At 43.7% G+C, this 22597-nt stretch overlaps 1 protein-coding gene across 1 annotated transcript in view; it reads left to right on the top strand.

Annotated features, from left to right (window-relative positions):
• The window catches only part of usp44 (ubiquitin specific peptidase 44), a 55208-nt gene extending 41344 nt beyond the window's left edge, over nucleotides 1-13864 (top strand). The window contains exons 4-6 of the mRNA XM_033039405.1: nucleotides 10691-10799; nucleotides 10888-11093; nucleotides 13083-13864. Coding sequence (XP_032895296.1) covers nucleotides 10691-10799; nucleotides 10888-11093; nucleotides 13083-13228 — 461 coding nt within the window. The 3' untranslated portion in view covers nucleotides 13229-13864. The remainder of the gene's footprint in view (nucleotides 1-10690; nucleotides 10800-10887; nucleotides 11094-13082) is intronic.
• Nucleotides 13865-22597: the final 8733 nt, after the last annotated feature.

Genomic DNA, 22597 nt, shown 5'->3' with positions numbered 1-22597 from the left:
TTCTGTTAAATTCCATCAACCATTCCTCAGCCCACTTGGCCAAGACCCAGATCCAGGATACAGATCCTGCCGCAAATTTTCACAACCATCTTCACTATCTGCAAAACCACCCACTTTTGTATTATCAGCGAACTTGCTTATCTTACCGTGTACATTCTCATCCAAATCATTGATATAGATGACAACCAGTAACGGGCCCAGCACCGAACCCCGAGGCACACCACTAGTCACAGACCTCCATCCTGAGAAGCAACCTGCCACCATCGCCCTCTGCTTCCTTCCATGAAGCCAATTTTCTATCCATTCAGCCATCTCTCCTTGGATCCCATGCGATCTAACCTTCCAGAGCAGCCCACCACGAGGAACCCTGTTGAATGCTTTACTGAAGTCCATGTACACAACATCTACATCTCTGCCCTCATCAACCTTTTTGTTCACGTCTTCAAAAAACGTAATCAAATTTGTGAGACACGACCTCCAACGTACAAAACCATGCTTACTGTCCTTAATTAACCCTTACCCATCCAAATGCCTGTATAACCTATCCCTCAGAATACTCTCTAGTAACTTTCCAAATACAGATGTTTAGCTCACTGGCCTATAGCTACCAGCATTTTCCCTGCAGTCCTTCTTGTACAGAGGCACAACATTTGCCACCCTCCAGTCTTCCTGCACCTCTCCTGTATTTAAAGATGACCCATGGTATTAGTCACAGACGTCAGATGATACTTCAGAGGGGTGAACACTTGGAAAGCGCCTGGACCTGATGATATACCCGATCGAGTTCTGAAAACCTGTACAAACCAACTGGCGGGAGTTTTTGCAGACATTTTCAACCTCTCACTCCTGAGGTCTGAGGTTCCCACCTGCTTTAAGAGGATATCAATAATACCAGTGCCCAAGAAGAGTGAGGTGACGTGCCTCAATGACTATCGACCAGTGGCACTAACATCTGCGGTGATGAAGTGCTTTGAGAGGTTGGTTATGGTGCATATCAACTTCTACCTCGACAAGTCAAGTCAAGTTTATTCGTCACATACACATACGAGATGTGCAGTGAAATGAAAGTGGCAATGCTCGCGGACTTTGTGCAAAAAGACAAACAGACAAACAACCAAACAAACTATAAACACAATCACAAACACACACATATTCTTTTACATATTAAATATTGGAAGGAAAAACGTTCAGTAAAGTTAGTCCCTGGTGAGATTTACAGTCCTAATGGCCTCTGGGAAGAAACTCCTTCTCAACCTCTCCGTTCTCACCGCATGGCAACGGAGGCGTTTGCCTGACCGTAGCAGCTGGAACTGTCCGTTGCAGGGGTGGAAGGGGTCTCCCATGATTTTGTTGGCTCTGGAGTTGCACCTCCTGATGTATAGTTCCTGCAGGGGGGCGAGTGAAGTTCCCTTAGTGCGTTCGGCCGAACGCACTACTCTCTGCAAAGCCTTCTTGTCCTGGGCAGAGCAATTCCCAAACCAGATGGTAATATTTCCGGACAAGATGCTTTCCACAGCCGCTGCGTAGAAGCACTGGAGGATCCTCGGAGACACTCTGAATTTCCTCAATTGCCTGAGGTGGTAAAGGCGCTGCCTTGCCTTACTCACAAGTGCTGCGGCGTGTGATGTCCATGTCATATCCTCAGAGATGTGGACTCCCAGATATTTAAAACAGCTTACCCTATCCACAGGATCCCCATTTATCCTCAATGGTGTGTACGTCCTCGGATGATGTGCCCTCCTAAAGTCCACGATCAGCTCCTTCGTTTTTTTGATGTTCAAGAGAAGGCTGTTATCCTGGCACCAGAGTGCTAGATCAGCCACCTCCTCCCGGTAGGCCTTCTCATCGTTGTCTGAGATCAGGCCCACCACCACAGTGTCATCAGCAAACTTAATTATTGAGTTGGAGCTGAACCTAGCCACACAGTCATGTGTGTACAGGGAGTACAATAGGGGGCTGAGGACGCAACCCTGGGGCGATCCAGTGCTCAGGGTGAGGGACTTCGATGTATTCCTTGACCCACTACAGTTAGCATCCCGCCACAACAGATCAACGGAGGATGCAATTTCACTGGCTCTCCACTCCGCATTGGACCACTTGGACAATAAAAACACTTGCGTCAGGCTGTTGTTTATAGACTACAGCTCGGCGTTTAATACCATCATCCCCTCCAAGCTGGTTACCAAGCCAAGCTGGCCATCCGCGAGTCACGGCGCCAGACGGTGGAGGGCTCTACCCGAGCCGGCTGCCTGCCCCTTTTCCGGGGATACGTCCGTGCCCGGGTGCGGATGGAAAGGGAATACGCCCTGTCTACGGGCACCCTGAGGGAGTTCCGCGACCGCTGGGCACCGAGGGGGGTTGAATGTATCCTTGACAAGGATTGTAATATAGTTGTTTAGCAGTTGCTTACATATTTGTTCATCTTGTATTATAGTGGTGTTTTGTTTTATTGTATTGTAAATACAATTTTAATATTTGAATAAATATTTTTGATTTAAAAAAAAAAAAAAAAAGCTGGTTACCATGCTCACGGAACTGGGTCTCTGTGTATCCCTCTGCAATTGAATCCTTGACTTCCTCATCCACAGACCACAGTCTATTTGAATTGGAGGAACCACTTCATCCTCAGTAACAATTAGTATGGGAGGACCTCAAACTGCGTGCTCAGCCCCCCGCTTTACTCACTCTATACCCGTGACTGCGTAGCCGGTCATAGTGCGAACTCCATCATCAAGTTCGCCGACGACACAATTGTTGTTGGATGAATCACAGATGATGATGAGTCAGGGTAAAGGTGAGATCGACCGATTGACCAAATGGTGCCAACACAATAACCTGGCTCTCAACATCAGTCAGACCAAGGAACTGATTGTGGACTTTGGTAGGGGAAGGATGAGGACCCACAGTCCCGTTCATATCAATGGGACGATGGTGGAGAGGGTCGAAAACTTCAAATTCCTGGGCGTGTATATTTCAGAAGATCTTTCCTGGACGCAGCAATTATAAAGAAGGCACATCAGCGACTCTACTTCCTGAGAAGATTACGGAGATTCAGCATGTCGAAGAGGATTCTCCTAAACATCTACAGGTGTACAGTAGAGCGCATTCTGACTGGTTGCATCGTGGCCTGGTTCGGCAACTTGAACGTCCAGGAGCGGAAAAGACTGCAGAAAGTTGTGACTAATGCCCAGTCCATCACCGGCTCTGAACTCCCCACCATCGAAGGGATCTATAGAAGTCATGCCCCAAAAAGGCACCCAACATCATCAAAGACCCACACCATCCTGGCCACACATTCATTTCACCACTGCCATCGGGAAGAAGGTACTGGAGCCTGAAAACTGTTACGTCCAGGTTCAGGAACAGCTTCTTCCCTACAGCCATCAGGCGACAAAACACGACACCAAATAAGCTCTGAACTGCAACAGACTATTATTATTATTGCACTATATTTGGTATTTATTGAGTATGTGAAACATGAACTTGTTTTCTTCTCCGTTATGTACTGTGTTTACATATTCTGTTGTGCTGCACCAAGTAAGAATTTCATTGTCTTACCTGGGAGATATGACAATCAAACACTCGACTTGACTCTTGACTAAATTTCAACCAGGGCTCCTGCAATTTCCTCTCTGGTTTCCCATAATGTCCTCAGATATCTGACCAGGCCCTGGAGATTTGTCTACCTTCACACACGATAGTACCTTCAGCATCTCTGTGACCGTAACACTGACTGCTCTCAAGACACTTCCAGTGACTGCTCCAATTTCCTCCATCCTCCTGTCTTTCTCCTTGGTAAATACAGAGGAGAAATACTCATAAGACCTAGACCATCTCCTGTGGCTCCACACACAGTGTAGAGGGGTCCCACTCTTTCTAGTTACCCCTTTACCCCTTATGTATTTATAAAATCTCTTCGGGTTGGCCTTAATGCTGTCTGCCAGAGCTATCTCCTGGCCCCTTTTTGCCCTTCTGATTTCCTTTTTGACTTTGCTCCTTAGTTCCTGAAACTCCTCCAGGAATACACGTTAATGAGTTGCCTCAAGCGAGCTGTTTTCTCCTCTTGTACTTCCACAATTTTTTTCCCCTCATTTTCTCCATCTGCACTGTGGTTGCTTTGATAACTTGACTTTCCAGAGTGCCTTGGAAATGTCTTCCATAGAAACATTGAAAATAGGTGCAGAAGGAGGCCATTCGGCCCTTCGAACCAGCACCGCCATTCATTGTGATCATGGCTGATCGTCCCGTATGAATAACCCGTGCCTGCCTTCTCCCCATATCCCTTGAATCATGGTTTTGCCTCCACCTTAATTGTACGGCCTTGACTGCACCTATTCCTGACCCTGGTCTCCTACCCCTCTCTGCTGGGCAGTGTTTACCTCTGAAATCTGCTCCTTAACAACTTTAACACTTTTCATAGTTTAGCTCCTTCATCAGCCCAATAACTTTGTCGATAAGTTGACACAAAGTGAAATCTATTTTAAAACTAAATTTAAATTCTAATTGCCTAACAGTTACAAAATCTTGGGATGTTGATGACATTGCCAAGGCACCAATTATCATCCACCTGTGGCTGCCTGCATTCAAAAATACTTAAAATGGGAAAATAAATAATAAGTCTAATGGCCTCCGTAGCCTGCTATGTATCATAGAGGGCTTAATACCAATGTTCTTTGATTATTTTATTGTCCAAAAATGTGTTTGTTAAATTTTAGTATATTTTTACAAGGCAGCCAAAGGTCTCTGCTATAAATTCTAAGGGATTATAGCTTTGTAATTTCTTTCACCACTTATTCTGATCCCAAGATGTAGACTCCAGATAGTGGAATAGCCTTCCTCAACTATTGAGGAAATAGCCTCACTAGTTGAGGCTTCCTGAAAGCTATTCTGGACTCTAGCAGAAACCACTCTGTTCCTTGTTCAATAAATGAATCCAGCCACTGTGTGGCACGGCTTCTGAGGCAGGTGATGTTTCTTTGGTGCAGACAGTGAAACTACCAACAACACGTCATCTATTGCCTCTAAGCACAAAATAATTGCAGCAAAACTTCCTACAAAAATTACCCTGCAATTTGCCTTTCATAACAAGCTGAATATGCATGGAAAATCCTTCATTTTGTCAATTAGCAGATTAAAAACCCTGTCCCACGGTACGAGTTCATTCCAAGAGCTCTCCCGAGTTAAAAAAAATCAAACTCGTGGTAAGCACGGAGAATGAACGTAGCGGGTATGTCGGAGCTCGGGGACGTCTCTTAGCGCTAACGGCAGGAACTCGGGAAGACTCGCTAATGGCAGGTAAGCACGGGAAGACTCATGAAGATTTTTCAACATGTTGAAAAATGTCCACGAGAGCCCCGAGTACCGACGAGTGGCCATTACCATAAATCTCCGAGTTCGAATCAGGGCAAACTCGGGAGAACTCTTGGAATGAACTCGTACCGTGGGACAGGGGTTTTAGAGATCCCAGTGAATTCTGTGAGGGTGAAGATCAAGAGACTGACAGGCATGTTGTCAATGCTGATTGAGAGGGTGTTGAAGGCTTGTTCATTGCAACTTTTTAAAAATGTAATCAAAATAAACTTTATTCAGACTAAAAGATATATGCAAAACAAGAATCGTGCAAAGGTTCTTCCACATTCTCGGAGTCTACGGTTTAAATTAGCATCTGCAGTTCCTCTCTACGTATTTTATGCAGTGCTGGGTAGCACACCTTGCAACTTTCCTGAAGGCTTTGGAGAGGATGCATGAGAGATTTTACCAAAGTAATTCAAATACTTAGGGGTGTTATGTGGGAGACTAGAGAAGTCTCTGTAGTGTTCACAGGGGAAGTAGGCAAACATCTGAACAGAGAAAGAAAAGCAGCACAGTAGCACATTGGGTAGAGTTGATGCTTTATGGCGCCAGAGACCCGGGCTTGATCCTGACTACGGGCACTGTCTGTATGGAGTTTGCACGCTCTCCATGTGACCGCGTGGGTTTCCTCCGGGTGCTCTGGTTTCCACCCAAAGTCCAAAAACATGCAGGTTTGTGGGTTAATTGGCTTCTGTAAATTTTCTCTAGTGTGTAAGGTAGAACCAGTGTACGGGAGATTGCTGGTCGGTGTGGTCTCGGTGGGACAAAGGGCCTGTTTCTATGCTGTCTCTTTTTAAACTAAACTGAATGGAAGAGCTATGAGTAAAGCGTGAGTGAGAATGGGACTATATAGACAAAAGTGCTGGAGAAACTCAGCGGGTGCAGCAGCATCTATGGAGCGAAGGAAACTCGCTATGGAGCGAAGGAAATCTATAGGACTATATAGATTGCTCTTTTGCTTGAACCAACCTGCAATTCGATCATATATTGATTGGACAAACATTCTATGACTTTTTGCATAATTCTCTAACTTTAGTTAGTTTAGTTTAGAGCTACAGCGTGGAAACAGGCCCTTCAGCCCACCGAGTCTACGCCGACCAGCGATCCTCACACAATAACATTATTCTACACACAAGGAACAATTACAATTTGACCAAAGCTAGTTAACCTAAAAACCTGTGCATCTTGGGAGTGTGGGAGGAAACTGGAGCACCCGGGGAAAACCCACGCAGGTCATGGGCAGAACGTACAAACTCCATACAGGCAGCATCCGTAGTCAGGATTAAACCCGGGTGTCTGCCGCTGTAAGGCAGTCGCTCTATCGCTGCTCCACTGTGCCGCTAAGATCCCTATAGTTTTTTGGTTATGTCTGGCTAATTGATAGTTCCACATGCTTTGTCTCCCTTATTCAAATAGTGGTACACCTGAGACTGTTCTCGAATTACGAGAGTTGTTGGCCACCAGTTCTGCAGACAAATGCAATCAAGATGAATGAGAGCAGCCATAATACTGATAACACTGGATTCTGGTATTTTTCTCATTGCACTACTTGGGGTACTTATGTATGGCTTGACTGTACTCGTGTATCCTATGATTAGACTGGATGGCACACAAGCAAAGCTTTTCACTGTACGGCCAAATTCTGCTCTAACTCCATCTATGTTTGAAAATGATTCCTGTGTTGTGGGCCGGATCACTAATAGTGACGAAGCAGAATACTGGAAGGAGATAGAGAACTTTGTAACATGGTGTCAGGATAATAACCTCTCCCTCGATGTCAGAAAGACGAAGGAGCTAGTGATTAATTTTGGCAAGAATGCTGGAGTATATGCCCCATCAGCATCCATGGTGCCAAGGTGGAAATGGTTGAGAGCTTCCTGTCGTTCCTTGACACCACTATTACCATCAAGCTGTCGTGGACCAACCACATTGATGTGACGGCCAAGAAGGCACATCAACTCCTCTACTTTACGAGGAGTCGATTGAGAAAATTCTGCTTGTATCAAATGACTCTTACGAACTTCTACAGACACACAATAGAATGTATATTGTCAGGTTGCATCACAGTGTAGTGTTGCAACAACTCTGCCCAGGATCACAAGACATTGCAGAAAGTTATAGATGTAGCACAGACCAGACTTCTCACCATTGATTCCTATCGACACTTCGCGCTGCCTTGGAAAAGCAGACAACATAATCAAAGCTTTGTCCCACCCCAGTCATTCCTTTTCTCTGCTCCGGTCTGACAGAAGGTTGCAAGCACGCACCACCCGACTTGGGAACAGCTTCCCCTCTGAACGGTCCTTCCGTAGGCTGGGGGTACTGCCTGCTTCTCCTCTACATTGCACTTTGTCTATGGAACTGATGCGCTACAATGCTGAGAACTATATACTGCACTCGGTATCTTCGCCTTTGCTCTATCTATTAAACAATAGACAATAGGTGCAGGAGTAGGCCATTCGGCCCTTCGAGCCAGCACCGCCATTCAATGTGATCATGGCTGATCATCCACAATCAGTACCCTGTTCCTGCCTTCTCCCCCTGACTGCTATTTTTAAGAGCCCTATCTAGCTCTCTCTTGAAAGCATCCAGAGAACCCGCCTCCACCGCCCCCTGAGGCAGAGAATTCCACAGACTCACCACTCTGTGAGAAAAAGTGTTTCCTCATCTCCGTTCTATATGGCTTACTCCTTATTCTTAATATTGTACTTGAATTTGACGATAGTATTTAATATATTATATCTGATCTGTTTGGGTAACATGCAAAACAAAGCATTTCATTGTACACATGACAATAATAAGCCTAACCAAATCAGACCCCACTCTTCCTTCGAGGGTGTTAGAAACTAATTTGTGGATGTTTCTTTTTACACTTTTTCCTATTGCTGCTACAGACCAGATGTACAGAATTCTGTTTCACAGCTTGTGTCTGATTTGAACATGTCATGAATGAATGAATGAATAAGTTTATTGGCCAAGTATGCCCACATACAAGGAATCTGCCTTGGTGCTCTGCTCGCAAGTAACAACACGACATACAGTAAACCATTAAGAATAAAACATTAAGAATAAATCATTATAGTTTAAACATGTGAATGAAATAAAATACCAGAGCAAAAGGAGGCTACAGACTTTTGGTTATTGAGTAGAGCTACTGCTCGTGGGAAAGAAAGCTGTTTTTATGTCTGGCTGTGGCAGCTTTGACAGTCCGGAGTCGCCTTCCAGAGGGAAGTGATTCAAAGAGTTTGTGGCCAGGGTGAGAGTGGTCAGAGATGATCTTACCCACTCGCTTCCTGGCCCTTGCAGTGTACAGTTCATCAATGGAGGGAAGGTTGCAGCCAATAACCTTCTCAGCTGATCGAACGATTTGCTGCAGCCTCCGGATGTCGTGTTTGGTGGCTGAGCCAAACTATGATGGGGAAGGTGAGGACAGACTCTACGATGGCAGTATAGATTTGGACCATCATTGCCTGTGGCAGATTGTGTTTCCTCAGCTGCCGCAGGAAGTACATCCTCTATTGGGCCTTTTTGACTGTGGAGTCGATGGTGGCCCCCCATTTAAGGTCCTTGGAGATGATGGTTCCAAGGAACTCAAAAGACTCCACAGATGTGACTGTGGTGTTGTTGATGGTGATTGGGGGAGGGGAGGGTAGGGGAAGCTATCCAAGTCTACAATCAATTCCACTGTCTTAAGAGCATTGAGCTCCAGGTTGTTGCGATGGCACCAGGACGGCAGCTGTGTCACTTCTTGTCTGTAGGCAGATTCCTCCCCATCTTGAATTAGTCCAATCGGGGTTGTGTCGTCCGCAAACTTGAGAAGCTTGACAGAGGAGTTATTGGAGGTGCAGTAGTTGGTGTAGAGGAGAGGGGAGAGTACGCAGCCTTGCGGTGCTCCTATGCTGAGGGTCTGCGGGTCCGAGATGTGCTTTCCCATCCTTGTTTTCCCGAGATGGGTATTTTACTGATGCTCAAACCTAATATATATACACAAAAAGCTGGAGTAACTCAGCGGGTCAGGCAGCATCTCTGGAGAAAAGGTATAGGTGATGTTTCGGGTCCAGATCCTTCAGACTGAGAGTCTGGGGAAAGGGAAACAAGCGATACAGACAGTGATATAGAGAGATGTGGAACAAATGAATGAAAGATATGCTAAAAGTAACAATGATCATGGAAAGGTGAAGCCCACAATGGTGCATTGTTGGCCGTGGGCTAGGTGATATTGAGTTATACGGACAATGAAATTTAGCATTCCATCCTTCATTCTGGTTTAGATGACTGCAGATTATAGTTGACTCTTGACTGCAGCCTGCTTTAGAGCAGTGCATGTTAGCATTGCCAATGGCCACCACGTCTTGGGAACTATTTAAAACTTGTCCACCATCTCTGCCTCTTCATTTCAGGTGCTGGCTGCCTTCCTTGTTTTGACAACGTTGCATCGCAGAAAGGAAAACTGAAATAATAATAATTTGTCAGGAAGCAATAAAATAGTAATTTTGTAGAAGGAAGAGCAGCCAATAACACTCGTTGCTTAGATGCTAAACTCTTGGTTGAAAGTGTGTGAATTTTTTGGCAATTTGTCCTGTAGGCCGAGCTTTATCAGCTTCACCATTAAGTGCTTCATTCATTTGCTGCAAGGCATTTAGAGTATGGTGTTCAGTTTTGGGCACCATGTTATCAGTAAAATGGTGCCGAACTATAAAGGTGTGGTGAGAAGATTTACGAGGATGTTACCAGGATTCGAGGGCCTGAGCTATCGGGCCAGGTTGAGCAGTCTGGGACTCGATTCCTTGGAGCGCAGGGGGATGAGGGGTGATCTTTTCTAGAGGTGTACAAAATCATGAGAGGAATAGATCAGGTAGACGCGCAGTCTCTAGTCCATAGTAGGGGAATCGAGAACCAGAGGACATAGGTTTAAGGTGAGGGGGGAGATTTAATAGGAACCTGAGGGGCAACCTTTTCACACAAAGGTTGGTGGTGGTATGAAACTATCTACTGGGGGGTGTAGTTGAGGCAGGGACTACCGCAACATTTAAGAAACATGTAGACAGGTATATGACTAGGACAGGTTAAGAAGGATATTGCCCAAAAACAGGCAGGTGGGACTAGTGTAGATGGGACATGTTGGCCGGTGTGGGCAGGTTGGGTTGAAGGGCCTGTTTCCATGTTGTAAGACTCTATGACTCTGATTTTCCAACGGTGTAGGCAAGTGGAACAACATTTTTATTCAGCAAAATCTAGTTACCGCTGTTCAAAAAATTCCATTTGACGTGATGCCATATTTGGCGAATTGTGTTGAAATGTTCATGTAGAGATGTTTAAAAGTTGCTTCTTGTCTTAGGTAAGCGCAGGAAGTCCTCTTCAAAACCATTGATCCTAACTGAAGCACAGAAACAGCTCGTGATCCACAAGCTACCTCATGTTCTGCGTCTACACCTCAAACGCTTTAGGTAACTAGGAATTTAATAACCAACACCAGTTGCGAGCGTTGGCGTTTGCGGTTCAGTGTTTGTACTCTCACTGCTGTCTTTCTCGCAGGTGGTCGGGTCGCAATCACCGTGAGAAGATCGGAGTCCACGTGAGCTTCGACCAGGTGTTAAACATGGAGCCATACTGTTGCAGAGAGTCCACTGGAGCCCTCGGGACCAATTACTTCACGTATGACCTGGCTGCCGTGGTCATGCATCACGGAAAGGGCTTTGGCTCAGGACATTATACAGCGTATTGCTACAATACGGATGGAGGTGTGTGCGTTTACTGTGTTTAATGTGCTCTTATCCCTAGCACATCAGTCTGGGGAAATAAAATAGTGTTAAATAACAATGTAAAAAAAACTAAATTTATTTGCCCATGAACACTGCACATAATTCTCTTTACAGTGGCAATTCTTGCTATTGAGGGAATGCAGCGTAGGTTCACAAGGTTAATTCCCGGGATGGCGGGACTGTCATATGCTGAGAGAATGGAGCAGCTGGGCTTGTACACTCTGGAGTTTAGAAGGATGAGAGGTTCTCATTGAAACATATAAGATTGTTAAGGGCTTGGACACACTAGAGGCAGGAAACATGTTCCCGATGTTGGGGGAGTCCAGAACCAGGGGCCACAGTTTAAGAATAAGGAGTAAGTCATTTAGAACGGAGATGAGGAAATACTTTTTCTCACAGTGAGTGGTGAGTCTGTGGAATTCTCTGCCTCAGAGGGCGGTGGAGGCAGGTTCTCTGGATGCTTTCAAGAGAGAGCTAGATAATGCTCTTAGAAATGGCGGAGTCAGGGGATATGGGGAGAAGGCAGGAACAGGGTACTGATTGTGGATGATCAGCCATGATCACATTGAATGGCGGTGTTGGCTCGAAGGGCCAAATGGCCTACTCCTGCACCTATTGTCTATTGTCAATCTGAGAGCTATCAGTTAAATTGCATTTAGAGATCTGTGAGGGGGACAAAAAGAGAGAGAGAGAGTTGTCTCTGGTTTCTGTTTCCTCCAACCCATCATCCTTCCGCTTTCCCCTCACTATAACCTTCCCCAGAGTTTAATCAATCAAACTCTGGCTCGATTCTCCGTCTTTCTTCATTGCCAGAGGCTGCACATGTGATTATCCAATTTCTAAATCTATTGGCTTCAGGGGTAGGAATGTTTTAGGCAGGTGGGAGTGGGTGGGCGAGGTTGCATTTGAAACGCACACTTTAAACCAAGGGATTGGTTCTCCTGCCAGATACTTTCCATGATGCAAAAACTGCATAAAAGGCTCACTCTTGTCTCATCCAAAACATAAAACTGCAGAGGAGAACTGTGCAAATGGGATAATGTCTTGTATTAGGGTGTGAATTTGGTTGATTCAAACATGATGATTGCTGTGAACTGCATTTGATTTTAATGAACCATGGGCTGAGGCAAATTTGATCTGCTCTTTAAAATGAAATTGGTGTAATGTTCTAATTTTGAGCTGCATTGAACTAAACAGATCAGCCTGAATTGCCTTTGATATTGTGTTATTTTTCTTCTTGCTCTCTTACTCTTATGTTGCCTTTCTGTGCATGATTAATTGTTTTGACTGAAGCTTCTGCATGTCTTCCTTTAAAGCAGTTGCCCTCTCCAGAATCTCATTCAGAATGTAAAATTAGAATCCTTTGACCATTTGCCCGCACTATTTCAATGTGTAAGCGACTGCAATGTTGTTTGAACCCTGATCTAACGGACTGATATTGTCCTGGTGCAGTTGGCCTTGGCTGGGAGAGCCCCCCCCCGCCTGTATCCTGTTACTGCAGCTGTGTCGTATCCCTTTCAGGAGCGTGGCCTCTGATGGTCTCCTTGGGATTAAGGCTTTTTTTAGTTTGCATGTAATGGCACCTTGGGAACATGGGCAGCAGGGTGGCGCAGCGGTAGAGATGCTGAGTTACAGCGCCAGAGACCCGGGTTCCATCCTGACTACACGTGTTGTCTGTACGGAGTTTGTACGTTCTCCCTCGGGCTTTCTCTGGGTGCTCTGGTTTCCTCCTATATTCCAAAGACGAACAGGTTTGTGGGTTAATTGGCTTCTGTAAATAGTAAATTGTCCCCAGCGTGAAGGATAGTGCTAGTATACGGGGTGATTGCTTTTCAGCGTGGACTTGGGCCGAAGGGACTGTTTCTGCCCTATATATTTTTTTTAAACTAAAAAAGAATATTGCCCTAAATGGCAGCATTCATGTTTAGTGCTGTTTATTTTGTAACTGGAATACTTTGGCTTTTGTAGGGTTGTGGGTCCATTGCAATGATTCAACGGTGACTCTGTGTACTGTGGATGAAGTTTGCAAAGCTCAAGCCTACATCCTCTTCTATATTCGCCGACTTCCTGACGGCATTGAAGTGCCTTCATCGCCTGCCTCACCTGATAACTGAACACCAGCAACATGACTACAGCTTGAATACTCTGTAACAATCACTTCCTCAACAATACCCTGACACAAGCATTTTGTGGACGTACATTTTACTGATGATGTTGGGACTTTAATTTTTGAACAGATGTGTACTTTGTTTTATTAGTTCTGTTGTGTGTGTTTTATTTTCCTCAGAAATATTTGGGTCTAGTTTGAATGAATACTTTCCATTGCTTCATACGCAATAACCTTCTTATAATGATGACATACATGCAAGACAGCACCTTTTTATTTTCATCATAAATTTGATAAGTGGAATTTAATAGATCAGTTATGGAGAACATGTACAGTTGAACAGTTCATAGTTTGGTGATAAATGTTAATGTTCCCATCTCAGTTTCCTAAATTCACCATCGAACCACACACCATGGTCTACAATATTTGCAGATTCAGTGTCATCTTCTAGGCTTTGATATAGAATGTGCAGGGATCCTTGTTTTAGATTTCTACCATTTTCTCTGCAATGTTAAAATATTTTTTCCCTTAATAGAAATTCAGAGTGGCGCTGCGATTGAGTTGCTGCCTTACAGCACCAGAGACCCGGGGATCGATTCTGATTACGGGTGCTGTCTGTATGGAGTTTGTACGTTCTCCCCGTGACCTGCGTGGGTTTTCCCCGGGTGCTCCAGTTTCCTCCCACACTCCAAAGACGTACAGGATTGTAGGTTAATTGGTTTGGTTAAATTGTAAATTGTCCCTAGTGTACGTAGAATAAAGTCGATGTATGGGGATTGCTGGGCGGTGCGGACTCGGTGGGCTGAAGGGCCTGTTTCTGCACTGTCTCTAAACTGGTAAACTAAAAAGTGACCCTCTTCCAGCCTTTGAAATGGAAAAGTAATCTTTAATTTTATTTCTAGAATAAAAGGGGATAGTAGTTATGTTCCAGCTCTACAATGTGCTAGTGGAAATACATTTGGGTGCATGTGTTGTGGATTCTGGAGCCTGGGACTTTCTGGAAGAAAGTGCACTATAGTGAACCAAGGGATGTAGTACATCAAATGGAGATTAGATAAATGAGGGTTAAACATTTTTGTAATTTTGAAGACAAGTGGCTAAATAGGTTTTCAAAATATTAAAAGAGAACTGCTAGGAAAGAAGAGGAGAACCTTTTCCCGTGTATTGAGCATTCCACAACTAGGGAGTACATTCTACAAATGATAACTGGGCCTTTGTAAAAGCACCACCCACAAGTGAAGGGTACTGTTTGAGGCAACTTCATTTAACCCTTTAACCACTTGACTAGGATGGGTGAAGTAAAAGCACGGGAATACTGGGAATGGTCAGCTGCATGCACGGGAATACTGGGAATGGTCAGCTGCATGCACGGGAATACTGGGAATGGTCAGCTGCATGCACGGGAATACTGGGAATGGTCAGCTGCATCTGTGGAGAGGGATGATTTCTTGCAGAAAGTTTTGTTTTTATTTTGGACTTTCCGCATCTAGCTTCTACGCTCAGAGAGCTGTTAGACCTGCTCTTGTTGGAGAAGGTTATGTTGCTCACTCGCTAGCACTTTTCAGTTCTACCGTCTAATATTGTCCAGCTCGCGTCGCAAGAGTACATGTTCTTGGAGATTGTCATTGCCTAATGTTGATGTGGCTCACTTGCAGATTTTTCAGTCCTGCTTTTGAAGTGTCCACCTCGAGCTGCAAGAGCGCGTGGAACTGCATATTTTGAGGCGATTGTGAAAGGAATTTAACAATTCGACAGTGAAAACGCCCACTTTGGATAGGTCGTTCTGGTGTCGTTATTGTTGAAGTTGTTCAAGATCCCTTGCAATGACCTGGAGCTGAAGTCATTGATGCAATCAGCCATTCCTAACATATTCTGGTTTAGATAAGTGATAATAGCAGAATTAGGCCATTCTGCCCATCAAGTCTAATCCTCCTGATCTATATTTCCCTCTCAACCGCATTCTCCTGCTTTCTCCACCAAACCTCTGACATCCGTACTAATCAAGAATCTGTCAATCTCCACCTTAATAATAATCCATTGACCTGACCTCCACAGCCGTCTGTGGCAATGCATTCCACAGATTCATCTCCTTCCTAAATGAACATCCTTTCATTGAGGCTATTGCCTCTGGTCCTAGACTCTCCCACTAGTGGAAACATCCTCTCTGCATCCATTCTATACAGGCCTTTCACTAATCAAAGATGTAATTCTGCACTGATGTATCTCCCTTAACAATGAGCAAACGTTGGATGAGGGAGTGCTTTGGAATCCCGCTGACTCACAACAACGCCGAATAATTCCACAAATGTCATACTCCATCCAAAAACTTTACCTAGTTTGCTGTTGATGGTAAATTATGCCTATCTTCCCCAGAAATTCCTAAAATGCTGGAGGAACTCATCAGGTCAGACATCATCTAGAAAGAGGAATGGTCGGCCGGTGTTTCAGGTGGCCTGACCCCTTGAGATGGTTGGTGGGGTGGGGGGGGGGGGGGGGGGGGGGGGGGGGGCCTGGGTTTTGGGCTGTCCTGACCCGCTGAGTTCCTCCAGCACTTTGTGTTTTGGTCAAGATTCCAGCATCTGCGGTCTCTCAGGTTTCCGTTCCACAGAGATATCTCCATTTTGGCATCTTTTATTAATGACCTGGAAAGACATTGGAATTTCTTTTTTGACATCCTGGACATTGAAATAGTTGATTGAAGTGTTTGATTGTATTTCTGAACATACCAGAATGGATTCTTTATTCCTCTCTGTGCATGCCATGTGAACAAACATTTCTGCTCACATTTATCACCTTTCCATGATCCATCTATTCAAACCAATCTTAAGTTAAAGTCCAATGTTAAGTCACTACTTCAATCAATGAATTTCTCTATTTTAAAGTGTTTCCCTTTTCCTCTGAGATTGCATTTATGCGTGACCATTCATTCTGTAATCCTCAATTATTGCAAAACTATCTAACTTTTGTCTTGCTTTTAATTGTTTTCCATTTTAAAACTTCTTTATAGTTTTTGTTGTAAATGGAAATACTTTTCAATTTAATGAACGTTTTGTTCTTTACACTAGATGTCTCCATATTGCCAGCCTGTGACATTTTGGATAGAAATCGGTATTTGTACAATTTGTGGTCCATTTTCTACACGAGTTCTAATGTGCCCTGCTAAGATGTGGTTTATGCGATACTGAATGCTGGCTCTTGCCAACATGTGGCCGTGTTGGAGCCAGGTGAATGTTGTCAGCACGGTGCAGTTGTTTGAGGTCTGAGGAAACCTCAATACAAAATGCTGGAGTAACTCAGCGGGGCAGGCAGTATCTCTGGAGAGAGTGACGTTAGTTAACATATTGTTATTTGCCAATTCCTTCTCTCCAGAAATCCTAGCTCAGTAACTCCAGCATTTTGTGCCTATCTTTGGTGTAAACCAGCATCTGCAGTAGCTTCCTACAGCTATTCACTCAGGCCTTGTCCAGTGTCTTCCATTATTTTACCTGGGGTGTTTACAATTGAAAATAATTGTGTACATTGTATCAGCCATGCCCTTTGCTGAAGGCCCAAAGTATTCCCACTACATGTGTTTCCTTGTGCATCTTCAAGGTTTATTCTGCAGAGGGGACACTGATTAATGGCCTCTGCCTCCCGAGCTATCTTTCTGATTTGGTTTTATGCATTTCTATCTGTGCTTTGAAATAACGATGTACTTTTAACCTGGAATAGTGAATTCTGATGAAGATCCAGTGGGGGAGAAAGCTTGAGCTTGAATGTAATGTACTGGAGGTATACTTTTAATGTGGAAATAATTACCTGCTTGAATGTAGGGAATCATTTTGAACAAAAATCTGTGTAAGTTCGTAACTGAGATGAAAACAATATTCCTCACAAGTACACAGCAGACCAGGCAGTGTGTGTAGAGGCATAAGAAAAGTTCATGTTTCAAGCTGATGACCTTTGAAAGTAGTTTAAGAAAGCCGCAGATGCTGGAAAAATCGAAGGTAGACAAAAATGCTGGAGAAACTCAGCGGGTGAGGCAGCATCGATGGAGCGAAGGAATAGGCGACGTTTCGGGTCGAGAGCCAAAACGTCGCCTATTCCTTCGCTCCATAGATGCTGCCTCACCCGCTGAGTTTCTCCAGCATTTCTGTCTACCTTTGAAAGTAGTTTGGTATTTTATATCTCCAACATTTAGTCATGGAGTTGCACAGAAACAAGCCATTTTTCTATTTAGCCTTGTGAATGCTCAGTGACAAATCCAGTTGAGATGCCCAGTTATTTAATGAACCCTTCCACTCTTGAATGTTGCTCAAAATATTGATTTTATAGAAGGGAAATGAAGTTCTGCTAATCCTGTGCAGCTCTGAACACCCTTGTGTTTTGGGTAAATGTGCAATAAAGTGTTTACTGAAAGTGTAGACTTGATGCTGAAGGTGGTTTCTGCTTTTTGTTCCATGCCTTTAATGTGCAGTGCCCGTCTGTCCACTAGGATTCACTTCTTCAATGTACAGATGATAAGAAAAACATCTCTTTTGTCAGCTTTAATTGGGAAAAGTTTCCAAATCAGTGTTATAGTCTTTGTAAGAACATGTAAAATACCCATACTAAACACGATTGGAGCTGGTCTGAAGAAGGGTTTCGGCCCAAAACGTTGCCTATTTCCTTCGCTCCATAGATGCTGCTGCACCTGCTGAGTTTCTCCAGCATTTTTGTCTACCTAAGATTGGAGCTTATGTTTTAAAATTTGTATTGAGGTTCAAAAGGTGGAACCTTATCATAGGAATGTGACATTTAATATTCAAGTTTTGTTCTTGATGTAGTTTTAATTTTCCAATGCCTAGTTCATATTCTTTGCCAAGTCTGTTTGCATCATTACGTCCACACTTCTCTTTTCTTCTTCCCCCGTGCTGTTGCAGGTTCTGCCTGGCTTATCTTTTCCCCGCACATGCAAGTGTACATCGAGGCTGAGTCGTACAGCACAGGAACAGGCCCTTCAGTCCAACTCGCCCATGATGATGAGTGTAGCAGACTTTTTTTGAGCAGTTTGTTCATTGACTATTCTTTTCTCTGCCTCATTGCATAGATTGTTATCTCCTACCATAGAGGTTAGGTGAGGTTTGGGAGTGAGTTTCATACCTGCAAAATTGACGGGGGGCAGTATGTTTCAAGTTGCTTCATACCCATATTTTGATGCACGGCTGATTCATTTTACTGAGCACACTGGGACTTCTAAAGCATCATGTTATATCGAATATTTGATCATGTCTATAATTTCTGACAACTTGTTAGCTTTAGTTTTTTTGTGGGTTGTTCCATATATCCCATTCTGCAGACTTGGCAAAGGCGAGAGTTAGCATCCACTGTTTATAGAATTGCATCACTCTTACTCATCTCGTACTGCTTGGAGCTGTAATGTGCTACTGGTGATCTGGTTGGGATTTTTCTTGTTGTTGAAATACTTCCTTCATATTTCACTTTGACATAGAAAGCCATTGAGGTCTATGCCAGTTCTTGGTGCAAACCCCTCCCCTCAACTTGACCTATGCTCTCTCATCTCCCGATTAACTTGCCCCAGTTTTCCCTCCCCCCCCCCCCCCATCCACACCACGGGTATTTTAAAGTGGCCACTAATTTACCAACTAGTGTCTTTGTGATGTGGATGGAGCCCAGGGTAACCATGGAGAGAACTTGCAAACTCCACAGGCTCAGAAGTTTTAGGTTGAAGTCATGTCTCTAAAGCTGAGGCAGCAGCAGCAGCAGCACAATCCACTGTTTTGCATTGATGCTTTTTAGATGTTAAACTGTGGTGAGGAATAGAGTTAACGTTGCCAATACTCACTAATGGGTGATGGAATTTTCTCCCTTCTCTGGGATCTTTGTATGATATGTGTATTCCAATTTTGCTGAATTTTGAGCAGAATACAGTGGGATAAGTTTTTAATTTTTGGATATTTTTGTAGAAGTTATCTAAGAGATAAGAGTTTATCATTTAATATGGTTATGCCATAAAATGAGGGGCAGGAAATAGTGAAAATGGGAATAGAATTTATCTCAAAGGTTTTCTACAATCAAGGTTTGGATTCAAGGTTCTATATTTTTTTAAATATACAGATATTGTGACATAAATTTTGCATGTATGTGCAACTGGCTTTAATTGACAGGTTGACTTGTATCATAGCAGCATTTTATACAATTGTACAAAATTTAGCTTTTTATCCAACTTTGTTAACAGATGAGCTTATTCATTTTGCTATTTGAAAAATCTCTGGTTGTCGTAAAGTAATGCAAAATTGTTACCTCAATAAAATTCTTAAATAAATGAAACCTCCTAGTTTGTTTCAGTCCGGTTTTTTTGCAACGTGAACACAATGTAGATGTAATTCACTGCTTTAACATCTCTGCTATTGGATCCATGCGCTCCAAGGATTGCTAATGTTTTGTTATTGTACTCCATTAGTGTGCTTGGCTGCACCAAAAGCAGATGCCACAAAACTTGACAAGAACATACGGTATGACTCCAATACTCTGTAGTTTGAGAGTGAAGAATGTTCTGTGGGCTATTGTTGGTCTGGCTAGAAGTACTTGCAGCAACAGTGAAGAAATCTGGACAATACAATAAAAACCATTCATTGAGCTGAGAGTGGTAAGTAGTATTTTAACAGATCCCCATTCTCAATGACAGAAAGACGAGTCATAGCATTATCATTAAAAGGTTAAGGGGGAACAAATATTTTTGGGAAAAGGAGGGGGAACTTTTTAAAAAGTGTGTGGTTCCAAAGAGATAAAGAGCAAGATAGTTGAGGGATGAGACCACTTCTGTGAGAAGCAAAGCAACAGGGGAGACAAATCCTGTGACTCCACAAACGCCTATCTCACCAGGGACTAACTCTACTGAACGTTTTTCCTTCCATTATTTATTATGTAAAGGTATATGTGTGTTATGATTGTGTTTATAATTTGTTTGGTTGTTTGTCTTTTTGCACAAAAGTCCGCCAGCATTGCCACTTTCATTTCACTGCACATCTCGTATGTGTATGTGACAAATAAACATGACTTGACTTGACTTGTGCCTTGGGGTACTGAACAATTGAAGCTATTTAAAATCTTAATGATTTCTTCATTTTACAGGTGCAATGAATAGCTGAGCTGGTTTACAGGTGGGGCGAACAGGGCTCAACTAACATCAATAGGCCAGGATTGCTGTGTACAAGTCAAATGATCCTGAACAGTACAAGAAATCTCACTACAATCTTTACAAAGCCTTCAATATGCCAAGAGATAATCACTCTGAAGCCCATCGACTATGGCAAGGCCTGAATACTATAATGAGCTGCAAAGCAAAGTCAGGCAGCATCGCTGGTGATGGTGAAGTTAATGCATTGTATGCCCACTTTAAGCAGAAGGCCAACCGTCAGAAGAAAGAACAGAAAGACATCCATCCCGTCAGACTTGAGTGTGCCTTTTCCAAGAACTTATACAGAAGTTAGATTGGCCTTCCTGCGGGGGAACTGGCGGACCACGAGCAGAGGTGTTCATGGCCCTCTTCCCTACTCCGGTCTAAGCTACCCAGCTGCTTCAAGAAGACCACCGTCATCCCAGTGCCAAAGAACTGCAAGATCTCATGCCTTTGGTGACACTGCTGATGAAGGACACCAGCTGCATCATTGTTGTACAAGAAGTTGGGAAGGCCACATATGGGATATTTTGTAAAGTTTTGGTCACTCCTGCAGGAAGGATGTCGTTCAGCTAGAAAGGGTGCAGAGAACGTCGAAGAGGATTTCGCCAGGACTCGAGGGCCTCAGCAAATGGGGAAAGATTTGGCAGGCTAGGACGTATTTCTTGGTACACAGGAGGCTGAGGTGTATAAAATTATGGGAGCAGTAAATAGGATAAATGCACAGAGTTTTTCTACCTAGGTTGGGGAATCAAGGAGATGGGTTTAATAGGAATCCAAGAGGCAACATTCCCCCTCGGGGTGGTTGGAATATGGAATCGGCTGTCAGTAGCTAAGGCAAGTACTATAATAGTATTTAAAAGACGCTTGGACAGTTACATGGATAGGAATGATTTAGAAGGATATGGGCACATGGGACTAGCTTGGATGGGGCACTTTGGTCGCAGGGCCTGTTTCCTTGCTGTATCCCGCTAAGATTTTGTTGCAATGTGGCTCATCCAAAGGTGATAAAATGAGGGGAACATGACAATCACCCATCTGTAACTGCAAGAAGCAACTGCCCTTGACATAGCTTGCTAATCATAGCGTGAGATTCTGCTTATTATCACTGTCAGCTCACTCAGTTGTTATTAATAAAACCATTATTCAGTTTGCCCAGTGAAGATGTTTGTGCAATTGCAGTCAGCTATTTATATAACGCTGACTGAAAGCAGCAGTATCACTGGATATTTTATTGCCACAGTAGCTTATTATACAAGACGATGCAACTTTTTAACAATAGCAGCATTCCCCCCCCCCCCCCACCCCACAAGTGCCATGTACTTTTCTAAATGTTTCTTAAATGTGATAGTAACTGCCTCAAATATCCCCTCCGGCAGCTTGTTCCATACACTCATCACCCTTTGTTGAAAGAAAAGTTATTCAGGTTCCTATTAAATCTCTTCCACCCACCCCCACCTTAAACCTATGTCCTCTGGATTACATTAATTACATGAGAACATAAAATCTAAGATAGATATAAAAAGCTGGAGTAACTGAGTGGGTTATTACAGCTTTGGTCTACACCAGCATCTGCAGCTCCTTCTTACACATACATTCTAAGAGTAGATAAATAGTGAACAGGTTGTGCCCAGTGAAACTACACTGCTACTTCTGGAGGAGATTTTCTGTTACCATCCACCCTGTCAATCACCCTCAGAATATGACAATAAATATTGTATTGTATTGTATTGAATCTTATACGCTTCATTGAGATCGTGTCTCATTCTTCTACAGTATACTCATTACATAAAACCAAAGATGCAAAATGCCGGAGTAACTCAGCGGGACAGGCAGCATCTCTGGAGAAAAGGAATAGGTGACTTCTCGGGTCGAGACCCTTCTTCAGACCCGCTCCGAAATGCTGCCCATTCCTTCTCTCCAGAGATCCTGCCTGTCCCGTTGAGTTACTACCTGCAATTTAAACCTGCATCTGCAGCTCTTTCCTACATTAAAAAAAACAATTTGATTTAGCTCTTTGTCCATCAACCCCTTCATCTCAGAAATCGATCTAGCAACTCCTCTCCGTGATGCCTACAATACATTGTTGTTAAGAAGGAACTGCAGATGCTGGGAAATCGAAGGTAGACAAAAGTGCTGGAGAAACTCAGCGTGTGCAGCAGCATCTATGGAGCGAAGGAAATAGGCAACATTTCGGGCCGAAACCCTTCTTCAGAG

The sequence above is a fragment of the Amblyraja radiata genome, chromosome 21 (assembly GCF_010909765.2).
Source record: "Amblyraja radiata isolate CabotCenter1 chromosome 21, sAmbRad1.1.pri, whole genome shotgun sequence".
In the NCBI taxonomy this organism is placed as follows: Eukaryota; Metazoa; Chordata; class Chondrichthyes; order Rajiformes; family Rajidae; genus Amblyraja; species Amblyraja radiata.
The sequence above is the reverse complement of the archived record's forward strand: the minus strand, read 5'-3'. Positions and strand labels throughout refer to the sequence as shown.